Source organism: Embiotoca jacksoni, unplaced genomic scaffold (genome assembly GCF_022577435.1).
Source record: "Embiotoca jacksoni isolate LCO1_2020_lvr unplaced genomic scaffold, fEmbJac1.0.p SCAF_11, whole genome shotgun sequence".
In the NCBI taxonomy this organism is placed as follows: Eukaryota; Metazoa; Chordata; class Actinopteri; family Embiotocidae; genus Embiotoca; species Embiotoca jacksoni.
The window spans coordinates 13,588,996-13,615,764 of record NW_027185241.1 but is presented as its reverse complement, the minus strand read 5'-3'; the positions used below and the strand labels follow the sequence as shown (position 1 = coordinate 13,615,764).

Below are 26,769 nucleotides of genomic sequence, written 5' to 3'. Positions count from 1 at the left end.
GTAATATAAGGGAAGTTTTCTTTGATTAAGGGGTGACAGGAGTCATGATAGCTGTGTTCAGTGAAAAGAAATATGTGGAGTCATCAAGCTGAAACTTTGAATGCTTTTACAAGATATTTGAAAATGATACACATAATTTGATGTTTTCCTACAAAGAGGGAAGCATTTAGCTGCTATATCCTTATATTAAATAGAAAGTTTTTGGACCTGCATGCTGCGCATTAAATGTGATGATTCATCAAAACCATTTGACTAATTTATTTTGTTTATGTCACTTCGTAAAGAACACAAAAGTGTGTTCTTAGGCTATGTTAGGCTATGTTCGTAGGCTATTTATTTGTCTCAAAAAAGCAAAACTCTTCCAAAACATCACCTGCATCAAGGCTACTCAAACTCTGGCCTGCGGACCAGATGCAGCCATTTGAAATGTTCTATGGCCCTCAAGAAGATGCCCATCTGTATACTGTTTCACTGTTTTCACCTTGAACAATTATGGAAATGGTCCTGCTAGAAGTACCTTATGTCTGCTTGGAATTGTTTTGATTGTATCATAAACAGGCCCATGCTGTTTTACATATGTTCATCTTGTATATTGCTGTAAATTGATACCATAAAGGGGATATACATGAGTAGTTTATTCCATGCCTAAATATATATATTGATATTAAGAGTTACTCTTAGTTATTAATTGACAAAATAACCTGGCCCTACATCATCAAAGCAATAGATTTGGTCAATAAAAGTTAACATTTGTATTTCTTTTGTGCCAAACTTCATTCTCACCATGGATTATCTTCAGGCCTTTGCTCTTAGTTGCTTGATTTATCATATGACATAATACATTTTTGCCACAAGTCACTGTACATTGTGCCAGAGACCATTTGAGTACTTGCATTTGACTTTATTTACAGTTTATTTACAGGATAGAGGGTTATCTAATAAAGTTAATGTTTTGTCAGGTATTCAAGAGATATTAGAATATCGTTTTTATCAGATTGGTTCAGTGGTTGTGCAATCATTCGTATGAGCTCCATTTGGCCCTGTTGTGGAAATTTGGCGAGTGTTGCATTTTGGAGAGATCTGCTGATATTAAAATCTGCAGATGCCCACCTGGTGTCAGGAGGGGTGGAAACAGAAGAGTGTGCTGTCTGGGCTTGGAGATGTGTGTATCCATCTGTCTATGTGTCTATGTCTGTAGGGTAACCAAAATAAAAATAAAAGCATATGCTGTGCATACAGGTGATGGCCTGTGGCCTCTTTTTGTTAAAGCTGACTTTTTTCTGTCTGCAGAAATCACAGTTTTGCTCTTTTGATTTGTAGATTAAAAGAATGAGCTCCTTCACAGACAAACGTGTCAGCTCTAGTGTTGTAAGGTCGTAGAGCCGTGAGAACTTCAGAAGGACAGGCAAAAGATTCACTACATCACCTTTGTGTGTGGGTGAGTGTGAGTTGTGAAGGCGCACTGGGTGTGTGTGTGGTTTGGATGTGGAGGTGGATAGCTTACATCTGTTTATTATTGCAGTCTATAGTCTCACTAAAAGTGTGAAGACTGTCTTTTGTTTAAAGTGTGTGTGTGTCTGTGAGTGTGTACCTGTCTTTCTTTGATTGAACAGGTGGGCCCTCTTTGCATGGGATCTAGACAGCCGGTCCGCCACACAGCTGAATGTGGTCAGGCTTACTGTGCTCAACATGCAGTCTGTGGTTGCAACTCAGATGCATTGTGGTTGGATGTCTACGTACTCTCAGGAGTATTTCCCCACCATTTTGCCATTATTTTATTTCACTCTTGTTAGTTGGTCCACATAACAGATTTTCTATTTTAAATTGTGTATCCTTTTGCATTTAAAAAAAATGTGTAACTATGTAAAAGTAACTTTGTAGTTATTAGGAAAATATCGCAAATACATTTTCTATTTGGGCATTTCTCAATTAAATGTTGCAAAGCTTAAGCTGCAAAAACACTGTTTCATTTGTCTGTGATGCTCATCATAGCACAGTTTTTACAGCTTCAACCTAATGGCCTATAAGATCAAATGAACTGTAACATTTTGCTAAAGGGATTTATAATGTTAAAATGGACTACAATATATTATATAAAGCTGACAAAGCATGCCATAGAAGGAAAAGCACAAGTGTTTATCATACCCCTTCAACCTGTGCTTTTGCTGCTGCAACCTGTCAAAATGTATTTTTAGATTACTTTTAAAAGACTGTTAACAAATGAACATACTAATCTGTACTAATCCATTCATGACCCTGACACAGTTATATTAAAAAAAAACCAATACAAATAGATATAAACAAGACCACCTCAGTACAGTATGCAGTCCTTACAGTGATATACCGTATAGCTTCAGACAGGCTATTCAAAATCAAGTCTACAGCTCCTCGGCACAGTCTCAACAAAATATCAGATTTTTAATTTTATATGGGTTTAGCATCAACTTCTAGCAGGAATATTGTTGCATTCAGGTGGTTATACAGATTTGATGTGATTATTGATAAGGTCAATGACTGATGATACCAGACTTCATCTTGTTGTTGTTGTTGTTGTTGTTATTATTATGGCTGTCTCTTCAAACCTAGATGATAAAGCAACAGGAATTATTTACCACTGTCCACTATAGTAATGACTATAGTAATGAAACAACCGCGGAGCTAAACCACCACCTTTTTGACAGTCGGAGCATCACTTTGTCAGGTGTCGCGGACTGTCCGCAGGGCATGACTGAAGCGAGGTCTGCACGTGATTCTGGGATTTGTAGTTCTTTAAACCGCGTGATTACGTCAGCGGAAGTGTTTTGAACGTTCGCGAGCGAGGTCACATTGGCTCAGTTTTGTAATATTTTGAGAAACATCACTGTAATGGAGGCAACACACGCAGGTAATCATCACTGGTGCTGTTTTAAATGCGTTGTACGCCTCTCATGACACGCCGTTGACAATTAGAAAAGCATCCGAGATGTTCTTTGAGCGCTCTTTATATCCAACGTTATGAAGACTCGTGTCTGTAGTGTACAGTAATGCTAGCTAAGCGGCTGTCTCCAGGAAAGGCAAACGATGAATACTTCTTCATATGTGAGCAAAGTCACGTGTCCGCCACCGTCATTAATGGTCCACGTTTAAAGGTTTTGACTGCCTTGAACCCTGTTCGTCATCTGCATGGATGAAATCAACAACAACAACACGTGTTCCAGCAAAAGTCTCTCAAAATTACCAGAAAAAGACATGATGATGATGATGATGATTTCCGTGTGCCTTTCTTGTTGCCCTGCATCATCTGCAGAGGTCCAGCTGAGACATGTGGAGAAGGACGTACTGATCCCCAAGATGATGAGGGAGAAAGCCAGGGAGCTCTGTGCTGAGAAGGTTGAAGGTGTGTTTCTGTGTGTGAGATATATTAGGATGTTATTTGATCGTTTTTTTTTTTTTTTTTTGAAGTAATAAACATGCGTTGTCTGTAAGTTGATGCCTGTACATTTCTTTAGGTGTCGGTACAGTACGTTTTAAAGCCCAGCGGCCCCATTTTCAGTCAGTCGTGTGCGCATGGCGGTTTAACGGGGAACTAAACCTTTCCCGTGGCAGACCTTCTGAAAAACACAGGTGTGTTTGACTCGTAATAATAATGACTGGCTCAGTGATCGGTGTCTTAGAAGGACCCATCAGTAAAATTGGTTTCGCCTGTTCTTTTCTTGCGATGAGAAGTCAAATGCTCTTGTCTTGAATTGTGTACTCGTGTGCTAACGCTCACTATTTGGAGTGCACAAGTGTGTTCGCTTGTCAAGTGTTGGAAAAATACAGTCCACTGTAAGTACCCGGATGGAGTCAAACTTTTGAGTGTGAACCTCTGGACACTTTTCACCCTCCACGGTCGCCATCTTGGCTACGTAGCGAAAAGGGACTACCAGTGCAAAGTGTCTTGAATTGGTATCTTGCAGCATTGGAGGAAGCCGCAGGCGTTGCGAAACACCCCACGACAACAGTGCAAATTGTAATCGTCCAAACACAAAACACAACAACACAAAAGTGTTTATTTTTCACTACGTACCTCTTTACTGCTGTTGGGCAGAAGCCATCGGTGTGTTTATTGTGTGCGTTAAACAGAGGGCACAAATACACGTTCATTTCCGGGTAAAATAATAAAAGCCTGTAGATATGTTGGCAGGTGATGCATTCAAATGCTACGGTTATTTCCAGTAAGATCAGAAGGACTGTGCGTTTTGAGACAACACTACCCTCTGTCAAAATTCAAGTACTACACAAGCCAGTGAGCTAACATGAAAGAGTGCAAAAGCACCGTAAACAACAACCTCCAAAAGAGCTGCATACAGACCGAAATATCTTACAAGTAAAATGTAACAAGACATGTTATGTACAGTGAAACAAAGTCACAAAGCACGTTGTCTTTCTACATACTGCTCAGTGCAATCCCCCCCCCTGAAGTACATGCATGCTTATGCAATGAGAAATCAGTTATTCCTTTTTAAATCCAACAGTATAATTGCATATTTTTTCTAAATTCTTGTATTTTCTAAAATATCAAAGTTTTCTCAAATAAAAAGTCAAAAGGTAACCTACTACAATACTACATTCTTAATTAAGGTCAGGGATTTGTACAACCGAAGCATTATTAATGTCAGCGTGAATGAGCAGTGATTTGTAGAATAGAATCATTAATCTCCCATTCTGATCAATTTAGAATAATATTTGGTTCTCATTAGAGTCGAGCTTCACACTAGAACACTGCTGGTTTTAGGAACTGTCTGTTACCTTGTGTGAAATTATGATGCAAAGCTTGTGTTAAATTTATGTTCATTGTTTGTTTTTTTTTTGCTGAAAATCTGCTTCTAGTACTCTACTCGCCACACTTTTTTGTCTGAGGGCATTTTTACACCTAAAAGTCCGAATTGAGGTCCAAACCAAGGTTCACGTTGTTTTTTGTACACGATATACTTTTGATTAAATTAGTTTTGGTTTCACTTTGACTTTTCCCTGAAATTTACTCTTTTTTTTTTTTTACATGGTAACTCCATCACCTGTTGTCAAACATCATCTGTTGGATATTTCCCTTCTAAGGAATGTCTTTTAGCCTTCTTGTTCCTGTTCTTGACCTTTTGATCCTGTTTCCTGCCACTGTTTCTCATGTGCTCTTATTTTGTCTGAAAAGCAGAGCAGGCCAATTGGCATGCCAGTAGTTGTCAGCCTCATCGATGGGTTATGTGTTTCTAGAAATCTGATGACAGCCTGCACGAGCTGCTGTGCACATGCAGCCCGAGGTAATGGGACAGTGGCAGTGTGGGTAGTGGAAACCCCCCTCACGTTACATTGCTTCTCTTTCCACTCATTTTCACACCTTCATCCGCCGCTTTTATGCTGTATGTTTGTGTTTGCACTGGGCTCCTGGATGTATGTCTATGATTGTATATTACTAAGAAAAGTGAAAAAAAAAATCTTTTCCTGTGTTACCTGTCTCTGCATATATGCCTCCAAACACCTTCCGGTTGTATATTGTCTGCTTTGTTGTTCAAACAGTCAGTACAACTGACCTGCACACAACATCTTTGCAGTTTTGCTTGACAATGATTTGTCCCGCTGTGATGATTCATGTTAATACTGTCACGTGTTTTTCAGAATCAAACTATTGGAACAACTCACATACTCAGTGACAACTACTTTCATATTGAGTACTGTTGCATTTTTGCGAGACTTTGATTTGCAGAAAGCTAATTGGTTGTAAATTGAGTTCATTCGGCCCGTGTTTGGATCCCAAAAGCCAAAACATGCACAAACAAAAAGTCAATTTACCTTTCCGTCTTTTGCACCTTTTCCACTGCTGGTTCTGTTTTGGCTTGAATCTACTCAACTCTTTTCTTTTTTTGATTTCTCTTCAGGCAAAACTTGTGGATAGTACTGATAGCTGCCACTTTTTAAGTATCACCTCCATTGAGGTTCCAAGCAAGCTAATCTGATAATGAAAGTTAAAAACTCTGTACACCACTGATTGGTCAGAGAGAATAGTCAAAGTTACTGTTTCACCGTGTGTGTGTCCGGCGCAAACTCTCCATTGTTAACTTGCCAACCTACTATAGCGGCCACAATTTGTTTTTAAATTCACTGGACTACATGATTAAAACCTCACTGTGGTACATGGAGGAGGTGCAGACTTTCCTCTGTTGGGTTGCCAACAATATCCTCCATTGTTCTTGTTTGTGTTGCATTGAAGACGATGTCACAGTAGTTTCATGCGGCGTTGCTTGCCCTTAAGTAACTACAGTGAATTGAGGACATGGCGCCTGCAGGGAAGAACGAAATCCAGAAAAATGCCTTGTGAAAAAGTGAGTCGGTACTGGCAGTGAAAAAGGAGCTTGTTAAGTTGGAGTTTCATAATTCGTTCATTTGATGATTTAGAAATGCAGAAATCTTGCTCCAAATCCTGCCATTTATTTTCTGCTCTAACTAATTATGTATTAGAGGTTCACACCTTGTGTCTTCCACTAAAGCTCCAAATCTCCCTGAATGTTCAAGCCTCTTGCTTCTGCTTTCCACTAGCTGCCAAGCTACACTTCTGCATCTTTAAAAACGGCAAACCAAACGCCCTAAAGTGAAGGTGGCATCACACTTTTCTTTCGAAAAGGCTCTTCTGACATAAAACTAGCCTCTTTTGATATAGTTTTGCTACCGATATGCGATCAGAAAGGCGACCCTTCTGCAGCCTCTATTACTACCATGGGACAAGGATGAAGCGTCTGTTGATTAGATTAGTCGCACTGTTCTGCTTCTCTAAATTGGTTTTGCAGTTCGTTTTTTTTTTTTTTTTCACATCTGCATCCTGATGAAAGTATCTGTGTGATAATAATACTGATGCCACTGATAAAGGTAATTATGATGTCAGTTATTTGAAAGGGGACATGGGAGGGCAGTGGTTTTAATTAAAGCCTTGAGAAAGAGCTTGCTAACAAGGTGAAGACTCAGTCTTCAACACCTTGTTTACAACAAGGACCTCACGTTTAACATGGAAATACACCACTAGTCTGGGCACAGTGTCACTGATGCATCCGTATTGAGGGGCTTTTTGTTTGTATCTTAAGTGACAATTACCGCGTGCTACAATTTCATGCTTTTATCCCATTAGACTTTAATCTATACAGAGACTGAGCTGGGTCAGAGGAGACTGACATGTAGCAAAGGTTAAACTTGGACGTAACTATCTTTAATAAATTGCAACCATTTGCACAAATTCTCTTGTCCGTAAGGGTTTTCAAAACTCACAAGCATTTGGCTCTTGTCCATTAATGACACCGGTGGCCTTCATGTCACATGTCTCACGCTTCTAATAACGCAGAGCACATGATTTCTGGAAAAGCTCCGTTTTTGTAGCTTGGTTATTGTAAGAAACACCATCTACGCCCGGGCCTCATCGGGCACCGTGATCGGTGAAGCATAACCTATATTTAATTCTTGAGGGTACAGATGTGTGTATATTTGCGAATGGTGGGATGTGTGTAAACAGGGCGACCACTGATACACCCACTCTGCAGCCGGTACAGTTACGTTTAGAGCTTCAATGAACAAGGAAACATGGGTTTCAGTTTGATAAGGGACACGACCGAAGAACAAGTTCCTCGTGGAAACGGGAGCCAACTCGCTTTTGCTTGTAGCTGCTTGGATACATTTTTATTGAGGCTATTTTACGAACCCCTTTCTTAGAAAAGATGGTGAATTCATGTAAAATGTTACAAACATCTGTAATTTAATTAATTCTCTTGAACCTTTATTCAATAATAAAGTACAAAGAAAGATTTCCACTGTTCTCACTGACCATCTTAATTGTATGTTGCAAATGAATTTAGGACATGAATGCTGAGGCCCTGTGTCACATCACATCACCTTTCCTTTTAATTAGACTTTTTTTATTGTTTGGAAATTGAAGACACGGATTGTCGCAAGTAAACGTTTTGCCTATTCTTGCTTGATACAAGAGTTCAGTTGCTCAACAGTCCGCGGTCACCGTAGTCTGATTCTCAACCTTCTGATGTGGCATGCATTTTCAATAGGAGATAGATCTGGACTGCAGTAAGGGAAGTCAAGCACACGCACACTGTGTCTACAAAGCCTCGTGCAGAATGAGGCCTGGCGTGGTGTTGCTGAAGAAACCATTGATTCTCTGGGAAAAGCTGTCACTTTCACAGCTGCATATGTCTCTCTAAATTCCCAACTTGAATATTCTATGACCTTTTCTTTCTAATTTTGCCTCGATGCCAACTTTTTTTGAGTGTGTTGTAGGCAACAAATTCAAAATGTATTTATAATTACATTATACAATTAATCTGGTCAGTGAAAACACTTTGGAAATCTTTTCTTTGTACGTTTGTTGATTAAGTAAAGATGAATAAAAATGAACAAGTCGCAGACTCTTGTTTTTATTGCATTTTACGTTAAATGTCCCCAACTTTTCTGAAAATGGGGTTTGTACATGTTGAACCGTTTCCCTCTTTTTCTGCTAATATATTTTCCTCTCTTTTCCACCTTCTTCTCCACTTCCCTCCAGCCTTCAACCACTGCTGTAAAGAATCTGGCTTCTTCATGGTGTTTAAGTGTCGAGTGGAGAATGCAGCCCTGAAAGAATGCCTGACGCAACAGTGAGTATTTTGCACTCCTGTCTGGAGCACAGACACAGTAAGGTGGCTCCCTCTGTGTTATTACACCACTTTATCCCACCAATAGCTTTTACGTGGGCTTACCCACTGTGGCCCACCCTTCGCTGACACTTTCAACTATTGCCTCTCCGGTCTCAGTAGTCTCCAAACAGCACAGTCGCCATCATAATGATGTTGCCGTACCTTTTGTCTTCCACCAGCTACAAGGACCCTGCGTTTTTTGAAGAGTGTAAGCAGGAGTACATCCAGGAGAAAATGGAATATGAGAAGACAGGGGTCGCGACCAAGAACAGGAAACAAAAACTTCCAACCAGCATGTAATAAACGACATGAGAGCCGAACATCTTGTAAGGTGCGTAGTTTCGGACCCTGCGCAGAACCTGGAAACAAGTCCGGCGCACCTGTGATACACGGTGACAGTATGGCCGGGTTGGCCTGTGTGTTTTACTTAAATCTGTGGAATGAGTGACTGAAATTATTTTGGTGTAATCAAAATGATGCCTATGCTGATGTTGCATTAAAATAATTGGACTGGTTGTATCACGAGACCTTTCACCTTCTTGAAGATCTTCAGAGAAGTGCAGCTCTTCTGCTTTGATGGTGTGCAGTTGGAAACTGAGGGAGGCTAAATCGTCACGTGTCTGATTTGTTGCTGTTTCTCAGAGCTTGGAGAATCATATGCAGTAGAAGATGTGTATTAATTTACAAAGAATCTGAATAAGATGTGGAAAATAAAAAGTCTTGCACAGTATATGTTAAAGACCTCTGTCATTTAACCGACATCATGTGACATTGTGAATACATTTTCAATTGCAACAAAGTAAAAAAAAACTAAAAGAGGTTGCAATTTACACAAAACCTGAAATGTTCTTGAATGTTTTTTTTGTCCCAGATAAATGTTTAACATCTTCTGATTGATTCATTTGAACTTATATGATGATATGTGTTTTATAGAGGTTTATAGCACTCGCATTCAGACACCTTCAACTTAAAAATTGGCAGCCTGCAGTGCACTGTGTTCTTCAGTTCAATTTGTCCGATTTAGTACAAGCAACATTACACTGGAGGGTGTTCTTTAACGTGATTATTGGCATGACAGCGATGCGGTCAGCTGCCAATAAATGATGTTAAAACACACCCTCGAGTGTAATATTGCGATTTTACAACAAGTTACCAACTAAATAAAATATGTAAACAAAATGTATTCATATTGTGGGACAATTCCCTCTCAAAATATAAAACTTTTTGTTAGTGTGACCTCCGTTTCCATGGCAACACATGGGGTATGACTAACAACTGGAAAACAATCAATCGCATCAGTAGAAACGAATGTAATGTATGCAGTGTTTACCACTCCAGGAAGTAGTCCGACCCTTAGTAACAACGTAGCAACAGAGAGACGAGCTCTAGTCCATTTTATTACTTTCTAGAGATGGTTTCTCAAACTGAATAAATACAGCACATAGAAACACCAAACTGCTTAGATCACTCAATCTCGTTGTAAGTAAGATATCCGATGAAAAAAGTTATCGATGGAGTCATGTATTTTTAAGATTTTAGCACCGTGTCGTGTTAAAACATTACCGGTCAAGCTTAAGGATCGTAAGTGCGCGACTATCTGTAGTGTTATGGTACGTCTGCTCGGAGCGACAAAAATGGACCTAAAGAGACCAGATGTTGCCAAATGAGTCACAATTAGTAGGCCTATTACAAATATAAACAACATTATATTGCATATTATATGAAATTCAATTCCAATTATATATTCCCATTGAGAAGGCGGAGTGATATTTCAAGTGAAGAGCAGGGTGTACTTCATGCTGATTTGAGCATAGTTTAAATGTTCTGTTGACCAATCAGATCGCTGGGTCGGAACTATTTGTCATCCAATAAACCTATTATAATTTAATGTGACACTTTTATTGGCTTCACTTCTTTTAATGTCACAGCTTTAGTTTTTCTTTGTTTCAGTATCTTTTGTACTTTGAAATTAGGAGGGGGCCTTAAATTCAGACTACACTAACAGGACAGCCAATTTAACTTTTTAATTTTTAATAAAAGGATCAAATTGGTTCTCTTCCTGTTACATCACAACCACTTTACCTTTTCATTCATCATTGTGCTTTCGTTTATGTTTCGACCATCTCACCTATATTGTTCGATCTGTAATTCCAAAGAACCAAATAGTGGACATTACGAGGAAGGTGTCAGTGAGTTATTGTAATGAGATATTGTCATAAATACTGTGACAGTGTTGTTCTCTCCTGCCATCTCAAATATGTTTTTCTCTTCTCATGATGACTGAAATGGCTCCACACTTCTGTTCTATGGATGTGAGCGAGCAGGTGGCTGAGGTTGGTATTTATGGGAAACATATCAGCATGCAGCACTTGAGCATTGCAGTATCCTTTTTTTAATAAATAATGTAAAAATATCAGTGGGCAGATGTTTAGGTTTTTTTATTTCTACGTTTAAGCGACAGCACATGGCAGGTTTTTAGACCCTAAATCTAGTTTTAAATTTCTTGTCTGCATCCTTTCGAAACACAAGATATTCAGTTTTTATCTGTATGATTTGGAGAAAATCTTATAAAGATGCTGGAATCTGAAAAGAGAAGTTGTTCTCTTGCAGAGATCAACTAAAGCTCCCAAAAATGTATTTCTGGACAGAAAGACAACAAAATGTGTTTGCTGGTTTAAACATGATTGCAGCTTGAAAGGCCAATGCCTACAGCAGTTTTAATTCAATTAAACCAGCGAACCTTATTGCTACAGACACAGAGAAACCTCTCACAGTTGCTTCCTTTCATTCATTTATTTGATCATATTTACAAACAGTCTGAAGTGCAGTAAATCTAAAATATAATCCATATCTACTGTACATTGCATTTTGGTTTGCAAATTGTTTACAGAAGTATGAAACTACTGCTGTAAAATAACATCTCTTAAAAATTAAGAACAGAAAGACCACAGTTATGAAACAGATTGGAGAAAATGGAAAAACAAAAAAATATTTGCAATAACCACGGGCCTTTGTGCTTTGTGCACCTATGTGTCTGCTCACATTTCTTCAGGTTAAAACATTATTGTCTTTCCACCATCGCAGACAGCTCTTAAACACATCAGAAGTCTTCGGGGTGGGGCGAAAAAAAAGAAAAAGTTTAGAGTGCAAAACCACGTTTGGCCGAGTACTGAAGCCCACCATATACATTTATACAGATATGCACATTCTTCCTTCCGTTTATCAGATAACTTATTTTTGTTTGTACATCCCTCAGTTGATCTGACTATTAAAAAAAAAAAAAAAAATCGATTACAAACTTCCCTCATCACTTAACAGCAAGCCTGACATCAGCACAGTGCAGAGTTTAGGTACATTTTCTATTCTTCAAAACAAACCTCATTTGAATTCAGCTTCTCAAAATACGGGGGAGTGTATATGTCGTATTCCAGGAGTCCTTCATGTTTAAAGGCCTATTAAATATCCAGCAATTCACAGCCTTACATCTACATGTCCCTTAAGAGCTGAGAGAAGAAAACAAACAACAAGTAGATCTGAGAAATCCAAATACGTGATAACAGGTAGGTTTAAAGAGACAGTTTTTCCTTTTTGGGTGCAGGTGAAGTGCTTTAGTTCAAAAAGCCACACATTTGAGATAAAAATAATGGATTTCTTTCTCTCTTTTCTCATCCAAATATTGTATTCTCAAAATCATTCAGTAAGCCGTGGGTAGATTGACAGCCTGCTTTGATAATTATCAATATGGATTTTAATAAAAAATAATTTTTGGGAGGAAAAGATTTAATTTGGTAGCTGGACAAAAAAATAAATAAATCTGCAATTACCCTACAGTGACTATATGTCTGCCTCCACCACAGTACAAAAACAAACATCAAATCCTCACACCTAGACACCTCCGTCACGTGATCATGAGACAAACATGGGACTACATACCTTGTATAATTTACAGTGATCAAATGTAAAAAGACTTGCATTGGAGGGAGTACAGGTATACAAATTCTAGTACTATGCTGCGGCTCCAGTCCTCACTGGCCACAGTACATGGAGAAAGAGGCCCTTTGAGCCCTAATAGGTTTATTATAATGAGATACAGATACAGGCAGGCGAAAGGTGCCCACACACTGATCTGCACACACAGGCACACTGTTTGATGTGCATACACATACACACGCTCAAATTAAACGGCATGTATGCATGCTTGCACACACGTATGTGTGCATACAAGGACACATACACACGGACAAACTATTTCTGTTGAGGGTCTCTCGCCAACTTTTTCTATGCAGAGTCAGATATGTTCACCGATGCGGTGTGCAGAGATGGCAAATTCATGAGTTTACAGTCTTTACCTCGGAAAAAAGGCCTCTTCTGGCCTCAGTAAGTTCCCATAACCAGTAGGTCCGGTCTGTTCCACCCTGGAGGAGCGGTCTCATCAACTTAAGGCAGGTAAGGTGGTAGCTATGTGGCAGGGTCGGAGAGTTTGTTCATTCTTCCACTCGTGTATTTTCCACCCCTATTTAATCATCTATTCTCCCATTGAAGTTTATCTTAAAACGGCTTGGCCCACTCTGTATTGGGAGGGCTCCTGGGACTGCAGTTTCCCATTGAGGATGAGGAGTTGGATGCAGCGGAGTGTCCCTCCCAGAACATGGCGTCGCTCGGCTTGGGGGGACTGGGGAAGGACCGCGAGCTGTCATCCAGAGAGGCCTGGTTCAGGGGAGGCGGGGGCAACACGACGGAGCAGGTGTCGCTCCCGACCAGAGCCTCTCCTGAACAGCTCTGAGAGGGCCAGGGCCCATTGTACCAGCAGTCCTCCCTCAGACTGTCAGGCAGCAGGTTGACCGAAGGGCTGCTGACAGGGGGGCAGGGGCGGCCAGAGCATGAGGGGAGCGGGGGGGCGCTGGGGGGACGAGTCACTGGTGCCCGAGGAACTGGGTGGTTGTTGTTCTTTTCCACGTCGTCCAGACACTGGATTGGAACTGTTGAGGCAGCTGAGGACAGAGACAGGTGGAGGGGACAGACAGAGCGGGACACAATGAAGGATAGAAGGAGAACAGAGGAGAGTGAGGGGCAATCAAAGGGCGGATGTGGTTGTACAAAGAATTGCAAATTGTTCTCATCTCATGAGATCTGACTACACAGGCTGTCCACACAGTGATTGCGGCAATGTCAGTAATGGAAGCAGGACATCAGTGGCAGCAAATCTTTTTAAAACACTTCATCTCTATGGTTATATTTAAGCTACAAATGTCATTGTTATAGTATGGTGATACTATTAGACATACTACATCAACTTCTGCCTGATATATCAATTAAATATATATTTTGGTCAGTCTTACTCTCTATTTTAGGAGTGTGGTCCCCCTTTTGAAGATGAAAATATGTAACAAATAATAAATGATCAAGAATACATTTTAGGTGGTGTCATAAGTCCACAGCTCGTTAACAACTTGCCATTTTAATAAACTGGTAATTGAAAAAAAGCCTTTCAAAGTCTAATACCTTCCTCAGGAAATACATTTAAAAAAAAAATATTTGGCACAGTTCAATTTCAGTGCACTTACACTGCAACTGTAGATACATTAACAAAGCACAAAAAAATAATAATCATGGGTGTGATTGAAGAATAGTTGAAAACAGTGATTATTATGTGTTGGTAATTGTCATTAACCAAATTACTTTAACTGTAATCAACAGTCATACTGTATGACAGAATTTTATATGATTCATTGTTCATTTCTCAGTTAATTTTTAGCAGGCAATAAAATCAAATGATATACTGAAGAGCAAATATCCTGTCTGATTTTGTGTGGACTGCAAAAGCGTGTACAGCTTTATAAATGTAAATATCAGTGACTGAGTGATGAAGTTACATCATTGGTCAGCCAAATGCCCATGACTTCCTTTATACTTTCAAAATGAAAAGTGCTCGTTTCAAATTAAAAGCCCTCTCTAGCCTTTCATATATCATAAACAAGGTTTTAACTTGATCTTGTTACAATAAATTTCTTACATTTTTTGGACTGAAACAGATTTCTTATTTCAACTTCACCACATCTGTCTGTAAAAAAAACAGCTGCCGGTTTAAATCAAGCCATCTATTTTTTCCTGATAGGAGATTTTTTTTTTGTTGATTTGACACCGTGATTGCATCTCTGCACTTATTTACACGTGGATTAAACGTTGGTTTCTAAAGAGATTGAAAAATTCTAAGTCGCGTTCAACAAAGCCTTTTTGATCTCTAACTGAATAATAGACCTGATGGTGTAAAATCTGACACCATGCAGCACACTTACACAATAAAACCTCGCCACCATGTAAATGTCACCGCCTGTGAATCAAGTAAATATCCAAAATAATAATTAGATTTTGTTCTTGGGAACAGAACCTCATCAAACAAACCTCGATACATAAACAAAGCCACTCTGGTATTTTACAAAGCAGATCCACACACAAATCAGATGTCTTAATCTCACACACACATCATTGCTTTGCCATCAAATCATCATCTTGAGCAAATAATAAAGTTTAAATGAGAGTATCTGATTCTGCTTTTTTTTTTTTTTTTTCCATACCTCTCTCCATCCACACATCATCTATCCATCCATCCCTCATCGCTATGCTTCCATGAGATGGTCTCCCGAGTCTGGGATTTGAATAAAAGTGATTCCAAAGGAGGAACATTAGAAGAATACAGATGCACAGTATGACTGAATAAATACATAACACACTCTCCTCCCCCTCCCTCGACCCCCCTCTCCCTTTCTCTGCCACTCCTGCTTTCCTTATTTCACTCCATCTGCCTCATCTAAGTTACAGGATTACCCTCTTATTCAGTGGAATAAATAGGACAAGATTTATTTTCTTGCCATATTTCGTTCTAATTTTCACCTCCTGGTCCTCTTCTGACACTCCAAGGAATCGACATCAGAGTAATCCCTCCTCGGGCAGCGTACATCACCGCAGAGGGAGGGGAACGGAACGGCAGACCGTTTCATGGTGTCCTTTATCGAAGTGTTTTGTGTACTTTGATAATATCCACAGTCTATATCCACACTGCATACCTACTGCACCGAGGAGCAGCAGAAGTCTCCTTAGTGAGTAGTGCTTTTTTAGAAGAGCACTGCCTTTACTTTACAGAGGCTTTAATAACCCTCGCATTTCATTTCATTAGTGTTTGTGTAGAAAAGCAGTGTGTCATACTTCAAATGCTCATAAACCATAAATCTGACATTAGCTGACAGCCAGGTTAAAGATTTTTCAACGTCAGATCAGATAAACATTCTTCTCTCTAGATACATTTCACTTCTTTTTATTGGCTGTTAAAAAATATATATATACACACTTGTAACTAGATTTGAATAATTTTTTGTAAAAAATATTTGCTCATTTTCCTTCACTGCTGTCATATGCAAGCTATTTGGGGGGTGGGGAGGTGTTTGTGTGCACGTATGTGTGTAAAATCTACAATAGCAGTATTACAATATTTGACTGAGTTTTTTTTCCATGGGTGAAGAATAAAATTATGTTGAATTAGATGCACAGCAGGCTACACACAGACACATACAATATGAAAGTTTTGCAATAGAAATACTAAAATATGAAACAAAGAAAAATAAAACATGATCAAAATGATTAAAATAGGAGAAAACATTACCTGATTTTTGAGGGTAAAAATATTATTGTTTTTAAGGTAGCCTAGAAGACATAAGGAACCTGTACAAAGATTTCAAGGATGTCCTCCTGTGTAAAATACAAAAGGAAATATAGGGGATACAGGAAACGCCCCCCAGCTGTATATACAGGGTGGTGTGAAAAGGCAGCAGGGGAGCAGAGTTGTGGGTTATCACATACACTGAAATGGAAATTAAGCATGGAATGATGATTCAAATACTTAACAGCAGTGGTGAAAGCATGAACTCACCAACATGTTTGTAAGTGTCTGTGTGTGTGTGTGTCTGTCTGTCTGTCTGTGTGTGTGTCTGTCTGTCTGTGTGTGCGTGTGTGTGTGTGTGTGTGTGTGTGTTCCTCACCTTGTCTTGTCTCGCTGATCGATGGCCTGAGTTTCCTAATCAGGCCTGTTTGGTGCTTCATCTCTGAATGGAGACGAGAGACCTCACAGCACAGAGCCTTGTATGTCTGCTGCATGCTCCTCTCCCTGCAGGTGAACACAACAATTCATTTAAACGTTAAGTTAAAAGCTTTTGTGCCGTTCGACACACCTTGTGTCGTTAGAAACATTCAACTGGATCTCATGTAGTACAAATCATGAGCTGTGTGGCATACTGTGGCTCATAGTTTCACTACCGTACCACTCAGAAATATCCTTTATATTGCCATATGTACTCGAAAAGGAAGACACTTTTTGAAGACAACTTCCCCGTCCTTAAACTCAAGCAATTTTCACCTGTTTGCTAAAGTTCCAGGATGTAAAAGTGGCTTCATGGTGATAACTATTTCTGCCATACGATTTGCTTCTTTTGCTGACACATTTAACACCACCTCTGACTGTGCTGATTTCAAGTCACGGAGTGGTTTCGCAGGTTTCGAGCATAATCACAGAAGAGCATGAGTTCACATTATTTAGTTCCATTGAGACCATATTTCACACAGAAGTCTGACAGAGATGCTGTTTTTGAACTGTATGGATGGATTTAATGCTAAATCACCCGGTAGCATTAAATGCATTAAAAACCAAGAATGTGGTAAAAGATAACAAATAAACGATGATGGTGGTATTTGAGCACTGCAACACCTACAAACTGTCCTCTCCACACCTTATGTAAAGATGCAAAATCTAATCAACGCTTGCTTTAACGTCTAACACCTCCCGACAGCAAAAAAAAAAAATCCTGCAAGGAAAGCTTTTTGTGCTGCTAAAAATTAATCACCAATCATTATGATACACCATGAAGAGAATGTTCTTCATTAAATGTGAACAAATGCTCACTCACAGGGAATCAAGTACATGTAGGGGAATTCCATATGGCATCGACCTTGGACACATCAAAACACCGGATTAAAATTTAAACAATTTCTACTGAATACAAGTGTTAAGGGTCTAAAAAGTTGAATCGCTTATGAGGTTATCTGCACATCATAGATGTTTGACGCTGTACCGTCCTCTAGTGGCCAAAGAGGAGAAGTACAATCCATAGTGAATACAGATACATGACAGTGAATATTAAGTTGTGCACAGTATATGCTTTGCAGTGGAAAACATGGACTGGAAAAAACTATATATGACCATGGAAGGCATTACATTTACAAGCTTCAACTCGAAAGACTGAATGAATAATGAATAAATGAATAAATATATTAATTCACTTTATTAAATCTGGCCAGATTGTCCTTGTGTGTCCTGTAGTTCTCGGCAAAAGATGTCGCCAGAGTCTCCGTAGTCTAATTTTAACATGAAACCTTTTAATCGAGTGTTTACACTGATGGCTGCGTTGTCATTTGTGGTCAAAGAAATGACAGTTGGCCAATGAACTGGCCTCCACTCTTCAGTGATATTCATAAAACATTTTACCTTGCATTATACTTTGCATCACAGGTCTGGTCCAAGTCTGGTCCGTTATGGCCATGGGGTTCCTCCTGCAACAGAGGTGAGTCATGCCAATTTGAATTGCATTGTGACTTGGCCTTGTCCCCTCAACATCAACTCATACTCATCTTCCTCTTTTTTTTCAAAAATAAATGTGTTTTTTCCTCATAATAGCTGCAGCATATCCTCCGTGCCTTCTTCCTCATTCCCACCTCTCCCCACTACTCTGTATCTCGCACTGCCCGAACACCCGTTGTCCCTTTTCCTCCTTTTTTGTTACGCCACATCTCTCCAGGAGTCTGTTGTTTTCCAGGGCTGTTCTCCGTGGCTCCTCTCATCTCACCCTTTCTTTTCTCTGTCCTCCCTTTTCCAACATCCTCTCCTCTTTAATTCTTTCTTCCCCCTCTTCACTTACAGCACTTCTCTCCAGCAGCCGGCTGTTCTCCAGCGTCACTCTCTCCAGCTCCTCCTGCAGTTCGTGGATCTTTAGCTCAGTGCTGACCCTGTCCACCTGCCAGTAGTCCTGTGGGCTGTTCAGGCTCTTCATCACTAGGTGCAAAGACATATAACATTAAATCAAATTATTTTTTATAGATATTTGGTACGTCAAAATGTTCAGTACATAAAGCATGTTGTGGTTATTGCTTCAATGAGAGCGTCTTCTATATCCATACCATCGGTTATTTCTAGATAAGGTGCCACAGTTAACTGAGCAAAACATTCTAATATGTGGTTTTATACAGTGGTGGAAGAGGTCCATTATGTAAATGTACCTGAATTGAAATTGTACTTGAGTGAAGTAACTACTACTGTATTATTTCTTTTAATGTGTAAACAGTAAATTGATGTGGTTGGTCATAGTATTATAATCTTAACTAATTAAAATATTTCTTCAAGTATTATACTTAAGGACAAGTACTTAAGTACATGTTAGTGTCACACTTCAAATATCAAAGATATCAATGGGCAGCTCAGAGGAGGAGAGTGTCCGTTTTGGGGATCTCAGAATTGCCTCTCGCAGATGATGTGGTTCTGTTGGCTTCATCGGCCTGTGACCTTCAGCAGGGACTGTTCGCAGCTAAGTGTGTTGTGGTTGGGATGAGAGTGAGCTCCTTCCAAGTCACAGTTCTCTGCTGGAAATAGGTGGATTGCCCCCTTTGGTTTAGGGTTGAGGTGCTGCCCCCAAGTGAAGTATTCAGTATCTTAGAATATTGTTCAGGGTAATATTGAGTATGATACAAATTTGACATAGTAAGGGGTTACTTGCTTTGCCTCAAAGACCAAATTATCGAACTATGTCAGAAATAAATCTATTCTATCATTTTAGTCAGATGATTTTTTTTTTTCCCCTTTTGTTGTACCTAATACACATCTAAAGGTCTTTGCAAAATCATACACGAGTAAAATAAATGTATGCCATGTGTACTTTTGTCAGTGCTTAAAACAATATCCATGGCTCATCCAGTGTTGAGAGCAGTGTACAGCTGTTACACAGAGTAGAAAGCAGGCCGTGTGCTCTACCTGTACCTTGGCTGGTCTCCATCTCTGTCCTCAGCTGAAGCAGCTCCAACTCTTTGGCCTGGAGCTGCTCCGTCAGCAACCTCTCACTCTCGCTCTTCTCCTTTTTCTGACCGAGAAAAACAGGACAGTGAGGTAGAGGGGGAGGAAGAGGACCGAGTGCACCAAGCTCTCTCAGTCCCAGTATGATCGGTGCATATGATATCATGAGCTCTGTTTTTTGTGTGTTTTTTTTTTACTTTAGTTCTGAATCAAAATCACAGAAGAATTAGTTAGAAGACAAAAACTCTCTTTATTCTCCTTAAACTTAAAAATCAACAATGTTTCAGCCTTGATTGTTGTGTCTGGCTGCAGTGTCAGTTTGTGTGAGGGTCAAATTGATCAGTGAACGCACCAGTTTGTTAAGCTCCATCTGCAGGTCCTCCTTCTCTATATAGATACCTCGGTAAGCACTGAAAGCCTTGTTCACATACTGGGGACCCTCTGATGGAGGAGCATCGGGCCGGAAGAGCTATAAAGGTGAAAGAGAGAACACGAAGAGGAGAAGATAAAAGAGATCAATTTCATTCTAGGACGGAAGTTTACCCCACCACATCCTATCTTGATGGGCTACATGTTAGAGTGGATGAAACAAATAGTGATATAGAGATTGAAGATATGTCGACATGCTAGTGCTCTGCCCACATTGTGTAGAGCATTTTCATTTTAGCTCTCCATCTGTATTAAAGCTCTTCCTGTCAACACAGCTCTCTGTGTATTTTACTGGATCCTTTTTTGAATCCAATTTCAGGAGCCTTCTCCTCCACCGTGTAATGCTCCAGCACAATGTTTGTCAATGCCATACTTTTCCAGACCTCTTCTCTGTTTTAGACAGCGCACATTTATTTCTCATTGTTTTATAATTCTGACTGGAGGCCAACAATATTAATGATGCTGGCATGCAGACTCTCCCAAAGCCGAGAATTTTGCAGTGTGGTGTTCAATTAGCTGACTTTTTCTGAACTTTCTCCAAGCATTTTGTGTTTGTCCATAATTCTGTTTTCATTTATTTTTGGCCGTAGCTCACGGTTTCTAATCCTGACTCTCAGGCTGTTTAGCCAACAGAATAAACAGGATGTCCTTTTACTTCAGCTTTTATCTCACTCTTCTCCCTTCGGCCAACACCCCTTATTTTTCCATTGACACTTTTACCTTGTCCTCTAGCTGCTTAACCCTCTTCCTCAGCAAGGTGTTCTCTCGCTCCGTGTCTCTCAGCCTCTTCTTGATGTCCTCATACGCTGTGACCAAGGCGAAGTGGGACGCAACAGATTCGTCCCCGGCGCACACCGACACAGGGCTCTCACCAGCAGCAGTGTAGGCTGTCTCATGTTTAAGGATGCAAATGTCATCATCCACTGCCAGGGGCTCCATGCCTGCACAGGCCTACTCTGTAGCAGATAGAAGACCTATAGGGATGACATAAAGACTTTCATTTTCATACTGTCAAATCGGTTTTTTGTAAAGGAATATATATATATATATATATATATATATACAAATAATTAAAAAAAAAATTACAGTTTCAATAAATAATTAACATTAGTTGTTCTTATCCTGCAATCACACAGCATCACAGCAATGTAATGTTGTTCTGACACAATTAACATCTGTAGGTGTCACTCTCCTCCCCACACATGCTTATTGAAGGGATGGTCGTCTGTTTCTTCAATGCAAACAATTGTTTCACAAAAGGCATCACTAGAGTTTTTTACCATAAAAATCCCCGGTGGGAAACAGGACTGCTGTTATTATATTTTGAAAACCAAACCGGTTTGGCTTTGACACACACGCGAGTTTGATGAAGCTGATTGTAAAGGTATGTGAACAAGGTGCGTGTGTACTTAATTATAGATGCACGTTTACTCTCACAAACACATCTGTTTAAATTCTGTGGAATATAATGTTGCGATAAATCACAGGAACAATTTATTAAAAAGCTTCAAAGCATTGGTGTCACGAAAAAGTCTGTAATGTAAGAGACACAGATGGTGTGAACAGAAAACGGTTTGCGGTTTTCAACACGGGTCGTGTGCACTTAAGTGTCGGCCTGCGTCTTTGGATCCATGGCTGCTTGAGCTGGTCGTGTACATGAAGTAGTGCACACGCAAAACACATTTGGAGGAAACGATTCTCTCGAGTTTTACACGCAGAAACAAACTCTTGATTGTGCACAGGTGCAGAGAAAAGTCTCACGTTGACCTGAATACAGATGTGACACAGTCCAGCTGGAGAGTTTCAGCAGGCCATCCAAGCTCCTTCACACCGACACGGACTTAAACCCACGTCCTCCTGGGTTTGTTCAGCAGAGACAGTGCAGCTTGAAGCGAGTTGATGATGTCAGCATGCGATGATGCAGCAAACACAGAGGAGCCAAGTTTTTTTTTTTTTTTTTTTGAACAATGAAGGCCGACCGCTGGTGGAGAAATAAGTTTCAGCACAGTAACTCTGCACAGGATGTTTAGATCCACGACACGAAGCACGACACGAGCCTCAGTTAGAGTCGATGACTTTAAAGGACGAGCTCGGTGAAACGGAAACAACCCGAGCAAGTCAAAACGAAAGTGAACGTGGATCTGAACCAAGAGGGACGTTTGACCTGTCTCAATAACACAGGGGGAGCAAACCGACTACCAGGGTCCCTCAAAGCAAAGAGGAGCCGTGGTTGAGAATAAAGAGGCAGACTTCACGGACATGTAAACAATCAATGAACCCAGCCTGAAGCGATGCTAACGCTGTGACGTTAGCTTCCGTGAACCCTGCTGACAACCGACAAAACAACCGGGACGTGGTTGTTTTAAAAAAAAAATAATATATAATATGCTGCATGAATAAATAACACGGTCACGAGACAACGACCTTCAGAAAGCATCACGTGTAATACACCACCACAGAGCCGCGGTGATCAAAACGATCGATCTCCTCAGATGATAACAGCTAGCTGAGCGGAGCTAGCGTCTTCTGGCTCGGTGGAGCACAAGGAGGCGATTTATTTCTTCCTCTCGACTTTCACTCACCGCGGGGAGATGTTTGTCCTCAATTAGGTGTCGACTGGCCACGGAGGATGAGACAAAGAGAAAAAGAGCGGCTGTTTGTTGAGGGACAGCGGAGAGACGAGGCTCGGACACTCTGCACCGCGTCTCGTCCGAGCTGACAGGTGAGAGAAACAAAAACTTCCGGGAGTCACTTGACGGCTGAAAGCTTTTCAAAATAAAAGCGTGTAAATATAAACGCGTCACACTTTTTTTTGTTTTTGTTTTTGTTTTGTTCGTGGTAAACTATTTAGTGCGTCGTGGACATTACAGTTCAGACTGAGAGTAGATTTAAATTAAAAGAAGTAGTTATATGCTTCGATGAAGCTGTATATATACATATATATTTATATATTTTTTTTAATATAATGTTATATAATATATAAAATATATAAATGTATGTATTTTTTTTTATATATACACATATATATATATATATATATATATATATGTATATATAAAGTCACCTGAGGGGCTGAGGTCTTTTCTGGATCATGGTGCCACGTGACCGGTGACGGGGGACCACATGACGAGCGAAGGACAAGAAGCAGGTGGTAGGCACTGATTAAAAACAAAACATCTATATAAAGGAGAAGAAATACAAATCATGACTGCCCTAAACCCTGCTTCATTTAAATACGGTCTAATATAAGACGAGGTAACCCCGTGCTAAGTTAGGCTAACGATAGCAGACTAGACAGCACAGCCCAAAGTTGGCTAACTTTTCTCACGTCGTGGTTAACTTCCAGTGATGCTGCCCAAATATAGAAAAACAAAAAAGAAAATTATAGATAATACAACAGAACACACGTTTTGCTATATTTTCTGTCACAGTCAAAAGGGCTTGGATAAATATTGATGTAGCTAACCAGCTGGTTCCTAACCACCAAATCACCATCAATCACCAAAGAATAAAAGCTGCTGGTCTTTTTTTTTATTTTTGTATCCTGATCACTTTATCTTTCTTGGCCATTTTCAGAACAACTTTAAAATGTGACTTATGAACATTAGTCCCCACTTGAACTATGGTTTATGATTTCATATATCTGTATTTATTTGAAATATAAAGCACAAGTACTTATATAAATATTGGCCAGTCAGAGATATGTTTCAAATCAAATGTCCAGCTGTGATAGTTGATCAAGACATTATGTACTCTAATGTGAAACTTTTTAATAGTTTGATGTACATGTATTGTTTTAGTGATGTCTAATGTTGGTCGTCACTTCCGTGTTTTGTGGATTTTGTAATTTATCATATTCACTGCTATTAAGATTTAATAATTTGCTAAATTTAATGTATTAAATCATATCTAAATATGCTAAATTGATCATTTTAAATAACACAAAAAGTGTAAGATAGAAACTTTTGTTTTACTGTGGAAGAAGCTGCAAACATCAGCGACATGACATGTGAAGAGGAACCCGAAGTCTGCATCTTGAAGACTCAGCAGTGTAAGTCCAGCACTTGCATATTAGCAACCGATCATGCAATTTTAGTCATTTCCTTCTCATAAATAGTCATTTAGTTACCTTATTCTTCACAGGCCCAAGCTAGTATGTAGCCCATATTTTCTTTTTTTTTGGCACGACATTCATCTTGGTTTGAGGCCAGTGTGGTTGAGAGTAAATAACTTGATGCGAGATACATTTCTTTTCTGAAGTTCACGTTATTGTTGTGATGATTTTAGGCTTATGTAACAATTCCAACCAACCAGTGAGTCCTCTATGTTTTTCCCATCCTGTAAACCTCTTTCTCTTTCCTCAGTCCACGCCTTCATCCACATTCGGTTGAAGCCCACGTGTATATATTGGTGTTGTAGATATACGTCTGGGTGTTTGTGATATTTTATATCCAAATTTCCAGCAAAACCTTTCATTTCATTGCATCACCACTTCCTGTTTTTATGTTTATAATTTTGCCTTTATATTTTCAGTTGTTTTAAAAGAATCTAGGTTGACAATGTCGTGCCGTGCCCTGGAACTGAACATTTGGCATGTCATCAGAAGTGCTGAAACACTTCAGAAGTGGGGACTACTATTCGGTTTTTGTGTCAATGTCATTACAGTGTTGTCAGAAGCTGAATTGCTGATGAGAGACATAGAGGAGATGCTCGACTGGAGCACATCAGTAGGCCCCTCCAGCCAGAAACGGAGCAGAATGGTATGCTGACTGACAGGAAAGCGAATTCTTTGTACAAAACCTCATGGAACCATATGACTATGACACAGACCACGCTCAACCTTTAACCTAAACAAAGTATTTGTATTTGTAAAGTATTAACCACTGCCTTCAGGGAACTCAGTCGGCCTCATGCTTACATGAGGTTAGTCTTCTTTTCCCTTTTGACAATGCAGCTCTTTCATTACGTGTCAGTCAGCCAGCCACAATATTTGTTTATTGCATTTATGCCTATCTTTACAGCCCATAATAAAGCAGATAGGACCGCAACATTCGTTCTGTAATCAGGTCACAAGTGGACAGGTTACTTGACTTCCTTACAGTTGCATAGCAATACAGTAAATTTGCCCTTTCAGCAGCAAAACACTATGTATTCGTAAACTGAATATCTATCAACATAAATAATGGTTGACACAGAAGCTGCTTAACTCTTTTACCTTTTAAGTGTAACTGTGGACTGTATGCTCAGCCTCTCAGTGCCACAGGGGGCGACAAATAAATAAACTTTTTCCACAATCTTTAGGCAGAATAAGAAAAATGACATTTGCTTTTCTTTTCAGAAATACCTTTAATGCAGGTGGTTTTGATTTAGGAACTGTTATTTTGGTCAGTAGAATTACAACAGCCTTGAAAGATAGTTGTTAAAAATGGTGGATACACAAATTACCTCAGGCAAGGTGTCCATAGAACAATACTCTAATGTGCTTGTTGTTGTTGTTGTTGTTGTTGTGACAGATTCAGCACGAGTATTTGGCCAGCATAGAGGAAGAGGGAGAGACATTGGTCATAGAGGGCTTCAGGTTTGTGAGTGGAGCGAGCAGAGAGGACCTGAGGATGCTGAGTTCACAGGCCGGTGGACAGGACAGGACGACTGCAGAGTGACACATGACTGATGGCTGACATAGTGGGTTGATTACACAAGGTCATCGAGGTCAAATGACTGACGGAGGTAACAGTGGCAGACAAAAAGCCAACAAATGACATGATGATGGCAGTAAGGCCACAAACTGTCACGTGTATCTCCTCAAAACAGATATACAGAACATAGAGACGATTTTTAGATAAATGTTCCAATTGTTTCCAAATATTTTCTAAAAGAACTAATTGTTGTAAAATATTTCATCACAAAGAAAATACTGAGACAGTTTAAATTTGTGTCGTTTTTTGCACAACATTTTTTAGTTTCTTTCAGAATATGAGCATACAGTTGGCTTTGGATGTTGTACTGATGATGCTTCTTTATTCAAGAGGGAATATTGTCAGTTAAAGTTATTATTCCGTTGTTCAGGCTAATGAATATTTCTTTGCATTATTTATTTCACTTCTGTTAGTCTCATCCAAACCATTATAGTATATTCAACATTAGCAATAGTGCAATATTAGTCACCTTCAACAGTGTTGGTCATGCACACTTTGAGTGTCCTGCTATACAACAACACACTGTGCAGGACAGTTGAGGACACGGCTTTCTGTTTGATTACATGGAGCTTTTAGACTATTCACTGTCCTTCCTGTTTATACCACAGTGTGGATCATCTAGCTCTCTAAAAGCATCTTCAGTGCTTTGATTTTAGGAAAGATTCACAGCCCTCTGTGCTTTCTACTGCAGTTTGATAGATATACATGACAGTGCTTAACTTGGGTATTCATGAATAAGTCTGTTAATAATCCAAAAATCTTCCAACTGAATAATCAGAAGTTAAGACTTATTGTTCATAGATACAAATACTTAATATGACAGTGCAGTTGTCATCTGAAATATGGTCTTAAACATTAT

The 26,769-nt window shown here is 39.6% G+C and overlaps 2 protein-coding genes and 1 long non-coding RNA gene across 4 annotated transcripts; 2 read left to right on the top strand and 1 right to left on the bottom strand.

Moving 5' to 3' along the window:
• Nucleotides 1-2,794: 2,794 nt before the first annotated feature.
• On the top strand, nt 2,795-10,571 carry cmc1 (C-x(9)-C motif containing 1). The gene is made up of 4 exons (XM_069143238.1): nt 2,795-2,884; nt 3,287-3,376; nt 8,549-8,639; nt 8,858-10,571. Exons 1-4 carry the CDS (start codon nt 2,866-2,868, stop codon nt 8,976-8,978), a joined length of 321 nt encoding a protein of 106 aa, XP_068999339.1. The 5' UTR covers nt 2,795-2,865; the 3' UTR covers nt 8,979-10,571.
• An 812-nt stretch (nt 10,572-11,383) lies between these two features.
• Nucleotides 11,384-22,941, bottom strand: azi2 (5-azacytidine induced 2). Of its 2 annotated transcripts, none has more exons than XM_069143236.1 (8): nt 22,797-22,941; nt 20,935-21,188; nt 20,138-20,254; nt 19,747-19,852; nt 18,641-18,774; nt 18,211-18,275; nt 16,712-16,836; nt 11,384-13,669 (listed from the first exon to the last, which is right to left on the bottom strand). In XM_069143236.1, exons 2-8 carry the CDS (start codon nt 21,151-21,153, stop codon nt 13,227-13,229), a joined length of 1,209 nt encoding a protein of 402 aa, XP_068999337.1. In that variant the 5' UTR covers nt 21,154-21,188; nt 22,797-22,941; the 3' UTR covers nt 11,384-13,226. The 2 variants fall into 2 exon arrangements, with proteins under 2 accessions (XP_068999337.1, XP_068999338.1); XM_069143237.1 differs by having other exon boundaries at nt 11,387-13,669; nt 19,753-19,852.
• Nucleotides 22,942-24,205: 1,264 nt separating this feature from the next.
• On the top strand, nt 24,206-26,097 carry LOC138192590 (uncharacterized). The gene is made up of 3 exons (XR_011177812.1): nt 24,206-24,265; nt 24,880-24,974; nt 25,728-26,097. It is a non-coding gene; the product is annotated as an uncharacterized lncRNA (long non-coding RNA).
• The last annotated feature ends 672 nt before the right edge of the window (nt 26,098-26,769 follow it).

Excerpts from the sequence above, each read along its gene's own strand:
- cmc1 (XM_069143238.1), top strand. Across the intron at positions 3,377-8,548 it reads CTGTGCTGAGAAGGTTGAAG|CCTTCAACCACTGCTGTAAA; the intron begins GTGTGTTTCTGT and ends ACTTCCCTCCAG. Across the intron at positions 8,640-8,857 it reads AAAGAATGCCTGACGCAACA|CTACAAGGACCCTGCGTTTT; the intron begins GTGAGTATTTTG and ends GTCTTCCACCAG.
- azi2 (XM_069143236.1), bottom strand. The coding sequence starts at position 21,153 with ATGGAGCCCCTGGCAGTGGATGATGACATTTGCATCCTTAAACATGAG. Across the intron at positions 18,775-19,746 it reads GGAGACCAGCCAAGGTACAG|TGATGAAGAGCCTGAACAGC; the intron begins GTAGAGCACACG and ends CTTTGCACCTAG. Across the intron at positions 13,670-16,711 it reads GATCAGCGAGACAAGACAAG|CTGCCTCAACAGTTCCAATC; the intron begins GTGAGGAACACA and ends CTCTGTCCTCAG.